The 17,140-nt window shown below is 45.3% G+C and overlaps 1 protein-coding gene across 13 annotated transcripts in view; it reads left to right on the forward strand.

Moving 5' to 3' along the window:
• Positions 1 to 17,140, forward strand: part of DCC (DCC netrin 1 receptor) — a 425,812-nt gene that overhangs the window by 285,191 nt on the left and 123,481 nt on the right. For all 13 annotated transcript variants that reach the window (XM_066988962.1, XM_048079751.2, XM_066988960.1 and 10 more), the window contains 3 exons: positions 1,897 to 2,051; positions 13,225 to 13,373; positions 13,852 to 13,990. In XM_066988962.1, the coding sequence (XP_066845063.1) occupies positions 1,897 to 2,051; positions 13,225 to 13,373; positions 13,852 to 13,990 (443 nt within the window). The remainder of the gene's footprint in view (positions 1 to 1,896; positions 2,052 to 13,224; positions 13,374 to 13,851; positions 13,991 to 17,140) is intronic.

Consider the following 17,140-nt stretch of genomic DNA (forward strand, 5'->3'; position numbering starts at 1 on the left):
TTAAAAGAAAAGAAGGAGGAGAATGCTCCTGGAAATCAGCGGTATTCCACCCTAACACAAACTCCTTCGATGAAGGGCTCTTGCAAGATTGGGAGCTGCTTTGTTTTCAGTTGAACGTTCACTACAATTTGTTTTCAACACCACATTAATGAATGCACGGATGGTCACGAGCAGCCAACAGAGCTCCCCAACTAGCTGCCTGCACGGCGCAGAGCGAAGAAATGAGTCGAGGGACCACTTAATTGAATGCAAAAACTTCTATTTGATTAGAGCCTATCTTTAGAATTCAGCTTAAGTTCTAAAATATCATTCCCAGATGAACTGTTTACATTAGTTTGGAGGTTTGCTTGTTGTAATCAAGGACTTTTGTGTTATTTCATGGGAAAACGATAGTAGGGGTTGAAAAAAGAGCTCAAGGTAGTGGAAGTCCACCCGTTTTAAAATTAATAGTATTCATTTCACAGCAAGGAGCATTAACATGACTTGTCTTACTCGGAGTAACTAATTAGGTGTTTGAAACATTATAAAAGCATTTGTTACACACCTAGGAGATATATGGGGACTGTAATTATCTTTTTTTACATGCTGATACTGTAATGTAACATGATCCTCAGTCACTGGAAATTACGTGTCGAAGCCTCCGTTTTACAAGTAAGCGAATGACTTTAGTCAAGGGCTTTTATTTTTAGCCCGTAATTTATGGCTGAGACGGGCTTGAAAAAGAGAACCCCAAGTGTCAAGGTGCCTGGCTCGAGGATGTTTGGTGCTTTTTAGGGAATTCCTGCACTGCCCTAACATCTTGGTCTCAGCCCTGGGGTGTTTGCTTGATTATAGGTGCCCCTATTTTTAGTTTCTTACTAAGGTAATGCAAAAGACTTACCAAAACAATGCTACAAACCATACACTTCTCCAGAATTTCATATACGTATCACCACGGGTGCCACAGTCACAGAGGAGTATTCAAACAGCCACCCGACTGCAGGTTTATTTATCATTTCATCTCCTTTTCCTTCTCTCGCTACTCTACTCCGGTCTTGTTGCTTTTTTTGCTGTTAACAAAGAAAAGATGTGTACGGTGAGATACATCTGATGACAGCCCCATCACCGTGCAGGTGGGAAGTCACTGCATATCTTGGTTTCTCTCTTAGTGCCGTGGCTTCATGCATCTCAGGGGATTTAGGAGGATTTTGTACCAGGTGTCCGACCCCAACACAGCACCCCTGCTTTCAGAGTTGGTCTCTTCGTCTTGAATCCGTTGGAGGCATTTTCCGTGCAACTGGCTTCCTACTTCTACAGCTTGAAAACAGAAATGGGAGAGGAGAGGCAAGGGAATGCAATTTGACGAGCTTTGCTTGGGTGAGAGATTTCGGTTTAGGAGATGTTCGCCAAAGAATAAAGAGCTCGCCATCCCTACCAGAGCACACAGAGCCCCGGCAGTGCTACAAAAAGTTGGACAATTAGTTGATTCACTCTTAAATAATTTTTTTTTGTAGCATGAAAGCTCCAAATTTTGTTGTTAGCTTTTCACAGGGCTTCTGGTAAAGGAGAAGAGCGAGGCACAGCGTCCGTAGGAAATGAGCCACAGAAGCATTTTTACCCGCTTCTCTTTGCAGATTGTTTTTCCATCAATATTATTTTTATGTTTTATTAAAAAAGGCAAAGAACCAGCGTTATATTACTTCTGAAGTGCTAAAATACAAGTCTTTTGTAGCGCTTGCCACATTCCCAGTAGGCACCATTACTTGAATTAGGTTTTTGAAAGCAGAAATCAAAAGAAACCTTACAGACAAACAAGCTCTGAACCGAAATTTGATAAGTAATCACACCTTGCACGCTACCGGCTGCAGAAAAAAGTATCCAAAATGCATTTTAAAGTTGTTTTTGTTGTCGTTGCAGGGAACGGGCAGTCAACACGTCGCAGTCCGGGACTCTCCAGCTCACCGTGGGCAACCTGCGACCGGAGGAGACCTACACCTTCCGCGTGGTGGCCTTCAACGAGTGGGGACCCGGCGAGAGCTCGCAGCCCGTCAAGGTGGCCACGCAGCCCGAGTGTGAGTTGGGTCGGGGTCGGGGCCACAATTCTGCCTCGATGTCACACGTCCCATCTTCTGTCACACTTCTGAGTCACAGCTCTGATGCTCACACGTCCCATCTTCTGTCGTGTCACAGCGTAAATGATGCTGAAATGTAGGCTTTGAATTTAAAACCAAATATTTTCCATTAGTTAACGTTCGCCTGTAAGTATGTTTTATTAATTTTTGGAGTACTTGGAAGCTTTCAGTACAGCCTTTTCACATTCTCTTTCTGTATGTCTCATCTGTAAATATTTCCTGGACTCTGGTCTCCAGAAAGAAGATGAATTTGTTCAGTTTATCCTACTATAGTTTTTCCCTCCTGGAAGGTCCAAGAAGGGCTACTGCAGAGAAAACAACATGACTTTAACCCTCCCACAGCAAAATTCATTGATCAGAGGAGTTGTTCCTAAAAGTGGCGTTGGTAGCCAGTTCTTAGCATCTGGGGACCAGAGCAGCTCCCATTCCAACAGAGGCGGGTGCTGGACTCCTAAGGGCAGGCACCGGTCTGCTTTGGTGAACCAAAGGGGCGAAGGTGGGAGGCTCAGCCCCTGCCACAACACCTTCTCCTTCTGAGACGTGGTGGAAAAGCCAGCGCTTGGCAGAAGCCTGGAAACTCTTTTGTATCATCACGTATTGCCGTGTACCAAAATTTAACTGAAAGGCAATGTTTGTTTGAAAAACAGCCGCGAACAGGCTGGCAGAGGGAACTTTCAGCTTGTGTTGTTCGGTGGCTTTGTGTCTACAGGTTTGTTTATCACGAGACGGAAGTTCTAGCCAAGTGCTCCCTGGCATCATTTCCCCAAACCCCAAGACTAGTGATGGTGGTGAAATACCACCTGAGATTCTTGGACTTGTTTTTTTCTCAATTCCCTTGCGTTTTTGATACCGCTTCAATTCCTGCTCTGAGATTGCTCTGCTGTTTCTTGCATTTCTTTCCAATTATGCAGTTGCTGTGTGCAAACATAACCAGAGTTGTATTTCAGCCCTTTTTGGGTCAATAATGCTTGAAAGTCAGCTTAGGAACCTGAGTCTTTAGAAAGTAATAAGCAAATTTTAAGCAACTAACCGTCGGTATCATTTAGCTATTAGCAATTTGTCTCCGTTAAAACACGTACAAATGCACGTACCCACGTTCCTGTAAATGTTTGTGTTACGCATACGTATATTTACAGAAGGAAAATAAGATTTCAGTGGGGAAAACTTGCTCTTTGCAAAGCCCAGGTGAAAAGCAGGCACCGCTTCCCCCTGCTGTTACTGACTGATGCTGCCACAGCCTGGAGTTACCCGCTCCGTTTAATGCCGAGCATAGACGTTTGGAATATCCTTCCTATTTAATAACTTCAAGATTCCTCTAAAGTGTCAAGTTAGAGCGTGGAGGAAATATTGCTTTCCATTTTTCTGTTCGCTTTTTACCGGTGACCAAATTATCTTATCATTTTTGAAACAACTCTCTCTGGTCCTGGGAGGCAGTCAGCCTCGGTGTGGCTGTCTTTTAGAACACGCTGTAACTATTGTACAATAAATTACATGGCTGCCCCGAAATTGAATTTCCACATTATTTGAAAATATCCGAAGTATTATGCAATCTGGCATTGTTAAAGAAGAAAAAAGCTGATGAAAAAGGACATCTGAAATTCATGTCTGTCAGTGCCTGTTTCTAAAAGTGCATACATTTGCTCGGTAATCAGTTTAAAAGATCAACAGAACAAGTCCCAGCTTTTTGAAATAATCATCCACAATATATGTGCTGGATTTATATGAAGGTTTTTGTCCCCAGATTAAACCTTTTTTTTTCCTTTTTCCTTTTTTTTTTTTTTGTTGTAAACTGCAACCCCTTTTTCCTTGCCTTTATGGTATATAATTTCACTACAGTATTATCAGTCCGGATTTAAATCCCTGCCTGCTTAAGCCATGTCTAATCTTTTCTTACCACATGTGGAGACTTTGTGAGTTATTATTTTGCCTCCTCAAGATGCTGTTAAAGCAGCTTGGAAGTAGAGAATAAAGAAAGGCATCTATTCTTGCACGGGGGATTGAAATTGTCCATTGGAGGTTTGAAAGGGGTTCCCCGCTGCGGGACCAGCTCACGGCTTTTCACATCCCTTAGGAATTAAAACCCGCTTCCTAATAAATCTGCGTCTCCGTGATGTGTGTGTTAGCTGCTGGAAGAGAAGATGAATAGGGAGGCATGTTGGAGTGCCCCAAAGAAACGCGGAGGCATCGCTGCAGCCTTATCATCTCGGTTCCAGGGAAATCAATTTAGCGTGCGCTGACATCTCAACTTCTACCCAGGCAGCTTTATGAAGGGCAATTAATAACTGCATCTTTCCGAGGTAGGGAGGTTTTCTTATACTGCATCTTCGTGAGGTGGGGAGGTTTTCTTACACCTACTTGCAGAAGCCCACCTGTGTGTCCGCAACCTCCTGTGGGAGCAGATCTCCGACCCCCATGGTTGCCTTTGGAGGTGAGCCCCCAGCTCCCTGTCCTCTGCATAGAGCGGCCGCTTGGCCAAAGATTCAACCTTTTCCTCCCCTTCTTCTTTCACGGAAACCCTCAGTCAGGAGGCCATTTATCTGAGTGGAGCAGCATTGAGTGCTCCTCGTCTCTCCCCCTCCATCTGGGGGAAGGTGTCTGGTCCCAAACCAGCCTGGTTTTGTGGCCAGAACCTGGGCTCGATGCATTTGTAGTCCTTCTCTTGAGATCCTCCCGCCCATCTTGAAGCCAAAGGTAAGAGGGACTAAAATCATCAGTTGTCCTAGGGTTATTTGGGAGTGATAAGTGCAGGCTCTGGGGAATGCTAGGTTTTAGGTTCACAATGGGAGATGGTATCTCAGCAGGTTCCTGTTTTCATTAGAAAGAGGTAAGCACAGTTACAGGAAAGAAATTGCCTGGCAGCTGGGTTGGAAACCAGTATTTCAGTGATGATAAATGAGGGGAAGGTGGATGTGAGCGCATGAAATCCTCAGGGTGCTCGGGTGTCTCTCAACATGGGCTAGGGCAAGTTTCAGGGACTTCATCGTTTTCTGTGTGGTCCAAGAGAAGGAGCAGCAGAAAGGCGGGGCATTTCGGGGCGTTTTCATCACTGAGAGACCATCGGTACCCAAATCAGCGTTTAGACTGGATAGCCCTGTTTTTACATGGACAACCAGTACTTTGTTTAAACTGATATTTAAACTCGTAGCTGACTTAGAGCAGGTGGACATCCACGTGTTGGGCTCAGACAGATGCGTGGACAGGCTTGAGTAGCTACAGAGCCGACCTGATCAGCGTAAGGTTATTATACAGCACACATGAATATTACTAAGGGGAGACGAACACTTAGGTTAGAGTTCGTAAGCTCTTAGAGTTCATAAATGTCTTTCCTAGTTATTTCACTCAGCATCCAGATTTCCAGAGAAGCTGACACTAATTACTTTTAATTCCCATCGGAGGCTGGTGCATCCAACCTCAGAAATCAGTCCCTTTGTCAGGAGAGATTGTCATTTTTTTTTGTGATTATGGTGGGGAAGATGATTTTTTTTTATCCCTGACTGGCTGCACCTAAGTTTTTTGTCGCGAAGACAAATAGCAGCAAGACCTGCCATCGATACTGCATTAAAGCAATTGCACCAGAAGCTACTCAAGTTGTTTTTCTTCTTCTCCTTCCAAGTTTTGCAGCGGAGACAATATCCCTTGAAGGTATTAGTTGCACAGGAGACGTTGAAAGGACATGAACAAAATTCCAATTGCAGTCTCTTGTAGCGTACGTTTGTCATCGAAATGTCAAAACTGCATAGCAAATTAAAAGATCATTAACATGAATGCAATGAAATTTGACGTGAAAAGCGAGGGAAGGCAGCGTTGTCTTTAAAGTGCACGCAGATGACAATTTGATCAGGCAATAATCGGTTCCATATATGTTGACCTGCACAAATTAAGTTTGCATGTGCTGGAGTAATTGAATTTTCTGAAGTCTTGCATCAGACCCATCCGTTTTCGACACCGATGCAGAGGTGGTGACACGTTGTCACCTCTCGGGGTCCCCAGATAGGGCCGGACCCTGCTGCTGTCGGGTGCTGAGTGTTTCAGAGGGTGCTAGTGCCGTGTCAGCTGGTTTTGGGTATCGATTTGTCACGGTGCTGATAATATTGTCGCTGTAAATGACGCTCAGTCGTTTTGTGGTAGTCAAGAGCAGTTGGTTTGTTCAGACCTTTGTGTGCTGACGCACTAAAAATGAATAATTTTTGTAAGACCTGCAGCTAGTCCCATTTAATGAGGGAGCCCTTGGGCTCCATTGGGAGCCTCCTCTGCTCCAGCCCACGCTGGCTGTCACGGTGATGAACGGAGGACAAGAGGCTGCTGCTCCCCATCCATCAGCTCCCAACGACACTACATTTGTTATCGTAAAGGAAAAACTCGTCTCTGTCCGAGGCGGCGTCCTCACCCTGCCAAATTTCGTGTGTACACAACAGAGCCCCGAATAACGAATGGCCGGTAACGAATGGCCGCTTGAGTTTTGGACAGCATCACCGCCGCGAGACGCGGGAGATGTTTATTAGCATGTGAAAGGGTCAGGGCAGGCAAAAAAAAAAAATAAAAAAAAAAATAGGGAGCACCTCCGGTGGATTGCTTCGGCAGGGAATTTTTCTCGTCGTTGGATGAAAGGGGGAAGCAGCGCTGAAAAATGTGTTGTGCGGAGTCATTAATATCCCCCTCATTTGTGTGTATCCTTCCGTAATGGCTCCGTAAAATGCACCCTGGGGTAACTTTACGCCGCTCTTACATGGTTCTTTAATTTTATGAGTAATTTACGGGGAGGGTTGGGGAGGGGGGGAGAGGTTTTCGATTGCTTGAAATTTTAATGGAACGTGTCTCCCTTGCTGAATGTTGGGCAGGCATGAAGGGAAAGATGGTGGTGTCTGTTTTTCTGTCTCTTTGACTCATGTGTCTAGCTTCCCATCCACTTTGTTCTCCCAAGACTTTTAAATCTTTGGTTTTTTTTTTTTTTTCCCTGGGAGTGAAGCCTGGCTTCTGGCTGCAACTGCTGAATTTGAAACCGCTTTGCAATTAGAGCTCATTTTTGTTGTTGTTTTTATTTGGTGCTCGTTTTTCCCCCTAGTAAGCATCAGAGACGGGGCGTGTGTCTGAAATAGGTTTCTTTTTACTCGCAGGGGGTCAGACAGCTCCAGGTCTTTGCTCTAGGTACGTGCTTTGCTTTGCAGCAGGAGCAGCTCTGGTCTCACTCTAGCCTGGCCCTTAGGACACTTGGCTTGTCCCCAGCGCTGGTCCAGGTAACGCCTCTGACCCTCCTGCTGGCCTCATTTCTTCCTGAAAATACGCGCTCGAATCCCACGGACGCGGCTGCGGGATGAATTTTGTCCTCTGCTCCCTGCCTTGTTTTTGTTTGTTTCAACCCGGCTATCATTTCAACTAAGATGGAAATTATAAATATTTATTTCGCGGGAAAGCTGAAGCCTTCTCCCACAGCAAGCATCGCTCCTGCCACAGCTCTTGTACTCCTTTTCCGTCCCCTGCCCCCTTCGGGGCTGTGTCTGTGCTTCGGGGATAGGTTTGGCTCTCGGGGTATGCATAAACTTGAAGCAGGGCTGCTTATTAGGGGCTCTTAGCCCTGATAATTGAGATTGAAGACCATCTCACGGTATTTTATTCTTCAGAATCTGCTTAGCTTTAACGTCATGACTTTTGTTTTGTATCTTTTCTGTTTTCCCTTGAATTTCTCATTTCCCTTGGGGAACAAAATGCGGTACCTTAAGGCAGACTCTGTGACTCCGTCCGCACCTACCTGCTGAGCATGTGGGTCCTGTGCGTCATGGGGAGGCTGATTAAGAGTGGTTTTTTAACAAGAGGGGGATATAAGGAGGGATGAAATGAGAGAAAAGTGAAAATTGGGATTGTACTGCATCCTAAAGACTTTGGGAAAAAACATCAAAGAAATATTCTGACCGTTTCTTTCGTGAAGCTCAGATTGATTCTCACCTCCCTGAAATAATGCAGTCAAATTTGTTTTTCTTTTGGGGGGTGGGTTTTGGTTGCTTTTTTTCTGACCACCTCTGCTGCCTCCTTTGAAAAGCGTCGGTCTCATTAGAAAGTTGTATTGCTATATGAAGTATCGTAATTAAAACCAAATTTAAATGGCATTGCATCCTCTTTCTGAGACTTTTCTTTAAGTCTTGGTGTCTACTTAGAAATTACTTGTGAAAGAACAGTGGCAGGTAGTATCTACTGTTAAACCTTTTCTCTTTCTCTGCGCTTATGTCCTCATGGAGAAGCGTATGCCGTGCCGCCTGTGCTCTCCTCCTGCCCGTCTCCTCCCATCCGACCAAATCCACAAGTTGAAATTTGTTTCCCAAAGGAAGCTGCAGCGGTTTTGCCTTTTCTCCCAGTCTCCCGGTTGCTCTAAAACTGTAGGAGTGAAGAAGTTTTAAGGCAGAGGCAATAACGGGTCTCTGTTGGGTGAAACCCAAAGCTTCAGGTGCTCCTCTTGGGAGGAGGTTTAAAAATGGGATTAAAATGTCAATTTAAATGTAGGTTGAGTAGAGGAAGAGTAGGAAAAAGACTGGAGGTTCATGGTTCACAGGAAATCATGAAGCTGTCATCTTCATAGAAATAGCCAACAAAATACTTGCTGCATTTTGAAGTATTTTTTTGATTGCTTTCCTTTTTCATTGCCCTAATGAAACGATATATTTCATTCTGTCATCCAGTATGTAAAACTCATGAAAAGCTTACACTAAAGTCATGTGAAAGCCGTTGAGAAATATTTCGGAAAGACATTTTTCTGTTTTGGAAATATTACTGGGTGTTTCAGCACCATGGAAATATTTTGTTTCGTTTTTCTTGCGAAGCGAAAACTGTCGCCGCCTTTTCCCCATGTTTTGATTTCTCTGAAAACCGTGTTTACCAAAAATAATCCGTCTCAGTGAAAATACTCCAAAGGCTCTAAACGAGAAGAAGGATTCTCCATGGCCGAGGTCTCTCTACCTGGCACGCTCCCTGCCTTTTGTGGTTCGTGGAAGTTGGTGGTATGAAGAACCCACCAGTTGTCATCTAATCATTTCTTTTTATATGTAAGAAGCTTCGCTGCCTAGAAGAGTGTCGTAATTCTGCTCCAGATCTGCTGAGACACGAAGGCACGGCTATGCCAAGTGACGTACTTCTCTTTGACTGACTTGCGGAGAAGCAGCAGAAAGTTTTTATCTTTATTTCATCCGGACTTTTCTTCCTGCCTCAGAAATCTTGCAGTCTAAATAGGTAAGATAAAGAATGGGTAGGAGATATATTATTATGCCACTTTATGGGCAGGAAAATGAAGCATAAAAGCATTAAATTATTTATCCAAGCTCCCTCTGGAAGCCTGAGCCAGAGCCAGGATTGCCGTAACCTGTCTTTCTGGGCAGTTTCTCAAAATAAAAGGTTGAATTTCGGGCCCTGTTGAAGTCACTAGGAGTTGCTTTTTATTCCTGCCGATGCTGTCATTTCCCGTAAGTGCATAGCAGGGCCTCCAGCTGAATGCTCCTCCGTTCAGAAGGGTTTTCCTTCCAGTTTTCAGACCTCAAACCAAACGCGAGGCATGTTTGGACACCCAGAAACACATGGATTTTGTAAGAAAAGCTTGTTTTCTAAACGAATTTATCTCGCTGACTGCAGGCTGTTACTTGGTTGATGGCGTTATTTTAGCCTGTGTGTTTGCATCCCGTATTTGCTTTTGGGTTTCTTATTTCCAGTAGTGATCTCTTGATAAGTTTTAACTCACGGAGAGATTTTCTCCCCAGTAGAAGCTGTGGCAGTAGACCAGCTTCTTCCTCTGTACACGGGCTCGTGGCTTTCCTGCAGAAGCATCCAGCCTCTTAAAACAAGGTCTTCTCTTATTTATTTCCATGGGACTAAGTAAGGAAAAACATCTTTTAGCTTCCCTCTGGTTTAATTCTCTCTTCTCTCACAGTTTTAATGAATGACAGAGCATCCAGTGGCACTCGGACATCCCGTGCACATTGTTTAGAAAGAAAACATTGGTGATTCCTCCCTTACAACTGATCTGAGGGTGATTGTAATGGTCATGAAGCACTGAAATCTGAGAGGTTATATGGGGAAGAGTGGCAATAATGATGAGTTCCTAGGTCTGTCACCTAGCCCTTCTCACTGAACGTGTCCTAAAGAGCAAATATGCTGTGAATGTCGTCCTGCTTTTCCTCTAACATGTTGTCATCTGCGAGAATCCAACAAAGCTACTGTGTGAGCCGTAAAAATAAAAAGCAAATTGCTGAACTGCAGTAAGGGAAAGCAAGCCAACACATTTTTACAGAAGGATCCTTCGTTGCAACGTGAGTTTTACTCCGGTAAGGAATGATACTTGTGAAATCCCAATGAAGAGAATAAAGGTTGGTTCGGGCTATGGCAGAAAAGGTCAAGATCTCCGGGACCAGAGAGAGAAAAATAAATAAATAAAACAAGTAGGACTGTGATCCCTTCAGCTCGTATTTGGGCATTCAACTTGAAGGCGGTGTTTAGGGCTCTGCTTTCTCATCCCAAGGCTGCCATGCCTAACTCTGCAGCAATTCTTAGAGCTCAAGGCTGGAGCCCTCCAGTAACTCCGAAAGAAGTTCAACGTCGTCTTCTAGACTTGAAGCCAATGGTCTTGGGGGTTACCACTTGATCCTGTACCTGCCAGAGGGCTCCTCGCAGCAGTTCAGCTGCTCTTCTCCCTGGTCTCCAGTGGGGCTTGGGTATGCACCCAAAAATTCAGGTCTAAGAGGGATATTAAGCATCTTTAGGCAGTTGCCAAGCAATTTTTGACGTAGCTGCCCACATTCCTATTTTAGGCACTGGTATCTTTCTTGGTTCTTAATAACTATTATCATCAAAATTTTAAGTGAACGACAGCAAAGAGAAAAACTGTGCAAGAGAAGCGAAGGCTCATGAGAGCAGAAATTTGTTTCAAGGAGCAGTTGACTGTAAAAGGGATACCAGCTCCTTCTGATCCTACAACAAATCAAGCTTGCGGGGTTAGTCTTAAAGCCTACAAGTAGCCTCCAACGTAGCTGAGCCTGCTCAGCTCCCCCAGCTCTGCTGACCCCAAAAGTGAGCCACGTTGACTGAGCTTTGCCGTTGTAGGTACGCCTCTGAGTCTCATTTCTTCTGCCAGAGGATTCCAGCTCGCCCCACATGAGTGGGGTTTCAGCAGCCGGGATGGGACGCGGATGTGCAGCACTTGTGCTCTGTAGGATGGGAGGAGGGACGGAGTTATGGACCTTCTCTGGAGGCACTCGAGGTATCGCCAAGTGCACGTGAACTCTTTGCTTTTATACAGACTCCTGAATAGGAGAAATTCCCCCAAATAACCCCAAAATTGACTGTCGGGAGAGCAGCAGCAAAATCTTTGCAAGCAGTTGTTGTAGCTTGTGTTTATGAAAAAGTCCGAGCTACTGAACTCATCTTTTGTGGGAGCAGGAGGGCATTCTCAGAGAAACAGTGGGTTTTGGAATATATTGGAGTGTTACGTGGAGCTCATGGTAACAGAAAATGTGCTGTTCTTCTGCCAGTCCTGCTTGCTTTCTTCTTTTTTTCTCAGAGAAAGGACGCTGTTAGTTGTAAAAGACCAACTTCAGAAGAAATATGATTTAATGTCTCATTTTAATGGAAAGTAAAGCAGTTCTAGAGCCTCTCTGCTACTTAGAAAAATCAGAATTTAGGAAAAGATTGAAAACCTAATGCCAATTTTCTCCAGATTACTATTTGTCAGAAGGGATCAGGAAAGATTACAAAACGCTTTGCGTGCGCTGCAAATATCGAGACCGTAAGCACGTTACAACGCCTGTCGGAAACGTGAGATAGAATGAAAAGGGAAAGCCGGGGGAAGACAATAAAAAATACTTCAAATGTAAACATTTAAAGCTGAAATTGCGTGTGATCGAAGGCGTGCAGGTGCCGTGCCAGGCACACAATAGCCGGTGAGTTTGTTTTGCGCTGCGGCACGCGCTCTGTTGAAAGTAAAAAGATGCTATTTGGTGCTGAAGGTTTTCAGCAGTAACCTCCTGCTCGACCTTTGCATTTTGGCCGCGATTATCGCTCGTTTTTCTTGCAATTTTGCTGGAGTTCAAGATGAAGGCACGGATAAACTCGAGGTATTCTCTCCTCAAAACGTCGCTCGCCGCTGGGATTTGGTCCAACGGAGACACGCCGTGACTGATGTTCAGGAGGACGACTGCCGGTGCTTGTAGGAGTTTATTAAGATTTTCAGCTCTTTTGTTTTAAGAACTAATTCAAGCTGAGTGTGATGTAGTTAATGTGCGATAATTTGCATGCAGAGTGAAATTGGAGCACTTTAAGAGACAGTCTGCATAACAAAAGGTGACCTGCTATTGTTCCTTTAACAATGGCAAGGGATTGTTTGGGGTTGGCGTTTGAGGACTTCTGCGTTTGTTCACCCACCAGAATCTGGTTTTAAAGCAACCTCCGTTTTGCATTTCAAGTGATCTCTATTTAGAGCTAAAACTATTGCAAACTTCTATAGTTTCAGAACTAATCAAACCGGATTAAATAAATTAAATAACAGTTTCAAGGACCAGGTATTTTAGTTCTTTTATTGTCGTTATTTGGTTTATAAGTTGAGTTCGTTACGGTCCCATAATTTCTGTAAGCGTCGGGCACTGTGCAAACATGGATATTATTTAAGGGCAGAGCTGGGACTACACATTAATACTGGAGGTTATGCTTCTGTTGGGCTAATTAGGGTTTGCAGATGATGGAGTAATGCTGGCTGGGGGAGGTCTCTGGTCCGGGCCCTGCTCCAAGCAGTTTTCTGGGGTTATATAGGACAAGCTATATGGTTTCTTCTGCTCAAATCCATCACGTCACTCCGTGCTTTCAGGTTTTTGCGACTCGGCAGGATTAACCTCATGCCACTGCTGATCAAGGGGTACCGCTGTGTTTGTGTCCAGCCAGGCCAGACCCGTGGGCTCCTGTCCATGGGGCTGCTCTGGGTGTCTTCCCTCACCTGCGTGAACATTGTCACCTTGTTCTGGTGTTACTTTTTGTGGGTTTAGCCTCCTTTTCATCTCTTACTGTGTAAGTTTTGAGGGTCATGTCGTGTGTGGGGGCTGAGAGCTGCACGGGAGCGGAGATCTCACTCGGTCCTTTCCTTCCCGTGCAGTGCAAGTGCCAGGGCCGGTGGAAAACCTGCGGGCTGTGTCCACTTCACCTACCTCCATCCTCGTGTCATGGGACCCCCCTGCCTATGCCAACGGTCCCGTGCAAGGCTACAGGCTCTTCTGTACGGAGACGGCGACGGGAAGGGAGCAGGTGAGTGGGAAAGGGGGAATCCAGCCTGGGCTGCAGAAGCTGTTTCGTGCTGGTGAAAGCCCTCTTCTATTTACTCTGAAATTTCAGCATAATGCCAAATGCCGTTTAAAGACCCGTTAGAATTCCCCCTTCACATTGTGCTAAGCCATCAAGATGTTGGTAGCAGGTTGCACGTGTGATCGTTGTAGGATACATGGGTTTAGTTGCTTCTTGTAACTTCTTCCAGGTTTATTGTAGGAGGGTAAAATAATGCAAATCCAGACTAGAAATGGCACATCCTCTCACCAGACTGACAGCTGCTCGTAGTAAATGTTCCTGTTGCGGATGCATGTCTGTAACAACCTATTCTGCTAGAATTTGCCCTTTATTCCATCTTAAATAAGGATTTAGCTGCTCAAAGAGCAGCATATTGGTCCCCAAACTGCTCGCCCCTGTTCGCGTTACTCCTGGTGACCGCTTGCTGTCTGTGTGTGCTCAGAACGTGGAGGTGGAGGGGCTCTCCTACCGGCTCGAGGGGCTGAAGAAGTTCACCGAGTACACCCTGCGCTTCCTGGCCTACAACCGCTACGGCCCCGGCGTCTCCACCGAAGACGTCACCGTCACCACGCTTTCGGATGGTAAGTGGAGACGGAAAGACCCAAAGGGTGGCTGGGTTGGGGTCGTGATGCTTTTTCTCTACCCACCACATTGCGGAAGAAACGGTAAAGAAGCGATTTGGTTATTCAGCGTGCAGGACAGAAACCAGAGATTCATAACCCGCCTGCAGTGCTCAGAGCTAATGCTCATCTCCAGGGATAATTGGTTCACTTCATTATACCTATATCTAATAATGAGGATGCTGCACAGCTCTATTTTCTCTCTAACTCGAGCACGGGTGTGGATACCCTGTAGCTATTTCATTACAATGGCATTGGAGGACACAACTGCCTGCCTTTTCCTTGCACGTTATCTGGTGGGGCAGCAGATGTGGCCGTGTTTCACTCTCTGCTCGGTCACAGCGACTGCCCCATCATCCTCCCCAGGCTCCTGGGACACACAGACTTGGGGACGTACACCGAGTTGGGTTTTTTTGGAAGCACTTAGTTGTGTTGGCCAACACAGAATTTACACCTGCCTGACTCCTGTTGAAGACACTGAGTCTGATTCCTCTACCTGGCCAGAGCAGGAATTAATATATCGGAGTTACTTCGGCCACGAAGGTGTAAAAACCTAAAAAGGACCAAAAAAAAATTTTCAGTGGGGTGGGTGCGTGCAAAGCCCAGGCAGGATCTCCATCAGGCTGACTTTTCCAAATAGATTTTTTGGTGCCAGGCAGTTCTCACTGGTTTTAGGAGGAAACACAGCCCTTACGGTTAAAAGAGAATAGCTGATACTTGCTTGGGGAAGGAGGATTAAATGAAGGGGAGAAGAGAGCCAGTAAAGCAGAAGGGAGAGCAGAGGCGGGAGGGTGCCAGTGCTGCAGGAACAGTTCCCGACTGAGCCCCACAGCCGGAGGGATTTTTCTCCATGCCAACATTTCATTTAAAGATGATCCAAGAGGTGTCAACTGAGCTTTTGTAGTGAAATTTATAAACTGTTTTTGTTCCGATAACAATTCTGACAACTTATTTTTCACCCGTGCTGCTAAAGGAAGGTAGGGGAGTTCCGGTTGGCTTGTCCTAGGGTTGGATCACTAACTCAAGGTCATCTTTATGGAAAAATGGTTAGTTTTCAGCGTGATTTTTAAAATCCGGTAGGAGGTGAAGAGTAGGTTGCTGGGGTGCCCCAGGCAGAGGCCCGTCAGTCCCACCACACATTCACTGCGGTTCCTTTCTGCACTGGAGATTGATGCTAGGATAAAAAAAAAATGAATGAAGAAAAGAGAGTGTCTGAGTTTTGTCCCTTTATATCCACCACTTTTTATCTAATTTTATTACGAATGCGGTATCTCTCCCTGGTTATCCTACCCAAACCAGCTGAAAAATTTTGTCTGAGGTTAGGAATGGCGGTTTTCTGTCTGTCTGGTGAACTCGGTTGCTTCTGAACGCTTCTCTGCAGCTGAGCAGCTGAAAAAATCGATGCGAGTTTCTGGGCAGCAGGAGCAGAAGCTGTATAAACCCTGGAGAAAAACAGCAGATGAGGGGGATATCGTGCTCTGGAGAAGCATCTGCATCTTGCATCTGTTTGACGTGGCTGCAACACAGTCCCCAGGTCATGTGTGGGTTGGTGACATCCCCTGGGAGCCCCCCTCGAGGACCAGTGTGGAGGGGACAAGGTGTAGGGGAAACCCCGAGCAGGTGCTATTTTAACCTGCCTCACTCCAGGCTCTGTCTTCAGAGGGATCCATCCACGAGCCCCCAGCTCGTTTGGCCCCGTTATTTTATATTTGACACCTCTGCACTATTTTTTTCAAGTGCTGCTTCTGTCTACCCGGTTAATTCAGTTTCCCCTGCTAATACGGGCTGGATCTTGGCAGAATAAATTACTTCACACTTATAATTATAAAAACAAAAGGAAAACAAGTGAAAAATGAATATTTTGCATAATGTATGCAGATTTAATTCACGCCGTGAAGTGTAGAAGTGCGGCCCTGTACTCCACTTTGGTTTTAAATGTCATCATAAGTGAGAAAGGGAAAAGATTGTTATTCATGAGTCTGGAAATTATCCTCCGCAAGTGTTTCAAACGCTTCACCTGTCTGCGAACAAAAATCACTGCTAAAGAGGAGGCTCTTCCTGGGCTCTTTCTCTACCAATAACTCATCCTCGATATCTAGATGACATTTGAAAGCTGGAGTATCCCAGGGTAATTGCAATTAAGCAAGAATCTGTTAATTCTAGTTTTGTTTTAAAGCCTTTCCCACAAACCAAACCCCCCTCCAAGGAGTAAATCTGCAGAACGGGGAAATGAAGTGTTTGGAGCAGGTATAAAAGAAGAGAAAATGCCTCCAGGATTTCTTTTCATCCTTCTTGTTGTGGCAGTCTCAGCATCTCATTGTACGGAAGGAGAGGAGGGAGTGGAGAGCACAAGTCCAAACCTTCCTGCAATCCCTTCTTTTATGGTTCAAAAAAAAAAAAAAGACCTTTCCCAGGGTTAAGGCCCCTTCTGCCAGAGGAAGACCAATAAAACAGCAAGAAAAAAGTCGTGCACAGCTATCAACCTACAGAGAGGAGAGGCAAAGCCATTAATCCATCGTGGTTTATTGGTGAGCGATAAAGAGAGGAGAAAGCCTGCAGTTCCCCCTATCCACATCAGTTTCTTGGACAGGATTTGGTTCTGCTCCCCAGTCCCTGGTAGAGAAGTCTTTGGGATTGGTCTGCTTCCTTTCATCTTGTAAAAGGAACAGAATCGTTTTTAAGCCTGCCTTCCTCTTGGGAATGCGAGTGTGCTTGCACAGGTTATTTTTTCGATCCCAGTCCTTTGCTGTACAGTGTATGATACGGTCTGTAGCTTCACCCCAAAAAAAAAAAAAAAGAAGGCTGTACTGTTAGATCCTGCAGGTCTGTACGCAGACATTTACTCTGAAGCTCTGGGATGTAATCTATAATCTGAGAAAAAAACCCCGATCAAAGGAACTGAGCGTGGCAACCCCGCTGCAAGAGCTACGGACCCCGGACAGGATTTGCCAGATCAAGGAGCAGACTGGATCTTCAGTGCTGAGTTTTCTGTTTAAAATAGGGCTCCGATAATGTTTGGCCGAGCCGCGTGCCATCTCAGAAACGCTCTGAGCTATCGTGCTCGTGAATTTATCAAAACGCATTTAATCCCGGCAATTGGCAGCCGGTCTT

This window comes from Anser cygnoides, chromosome Z, assembly GCF_040182565.1.
Source record: "Anser cygnoides isolate HZ-2024a breed goose chromosome Z, Taihu_goose_T2T_genome, whole genome shotgun sequence".
NCBI lineage: Eukaryota > Metazoa > Chordata > Aves > Anseriformes > Anatidae > Anser > Anser cygnoides.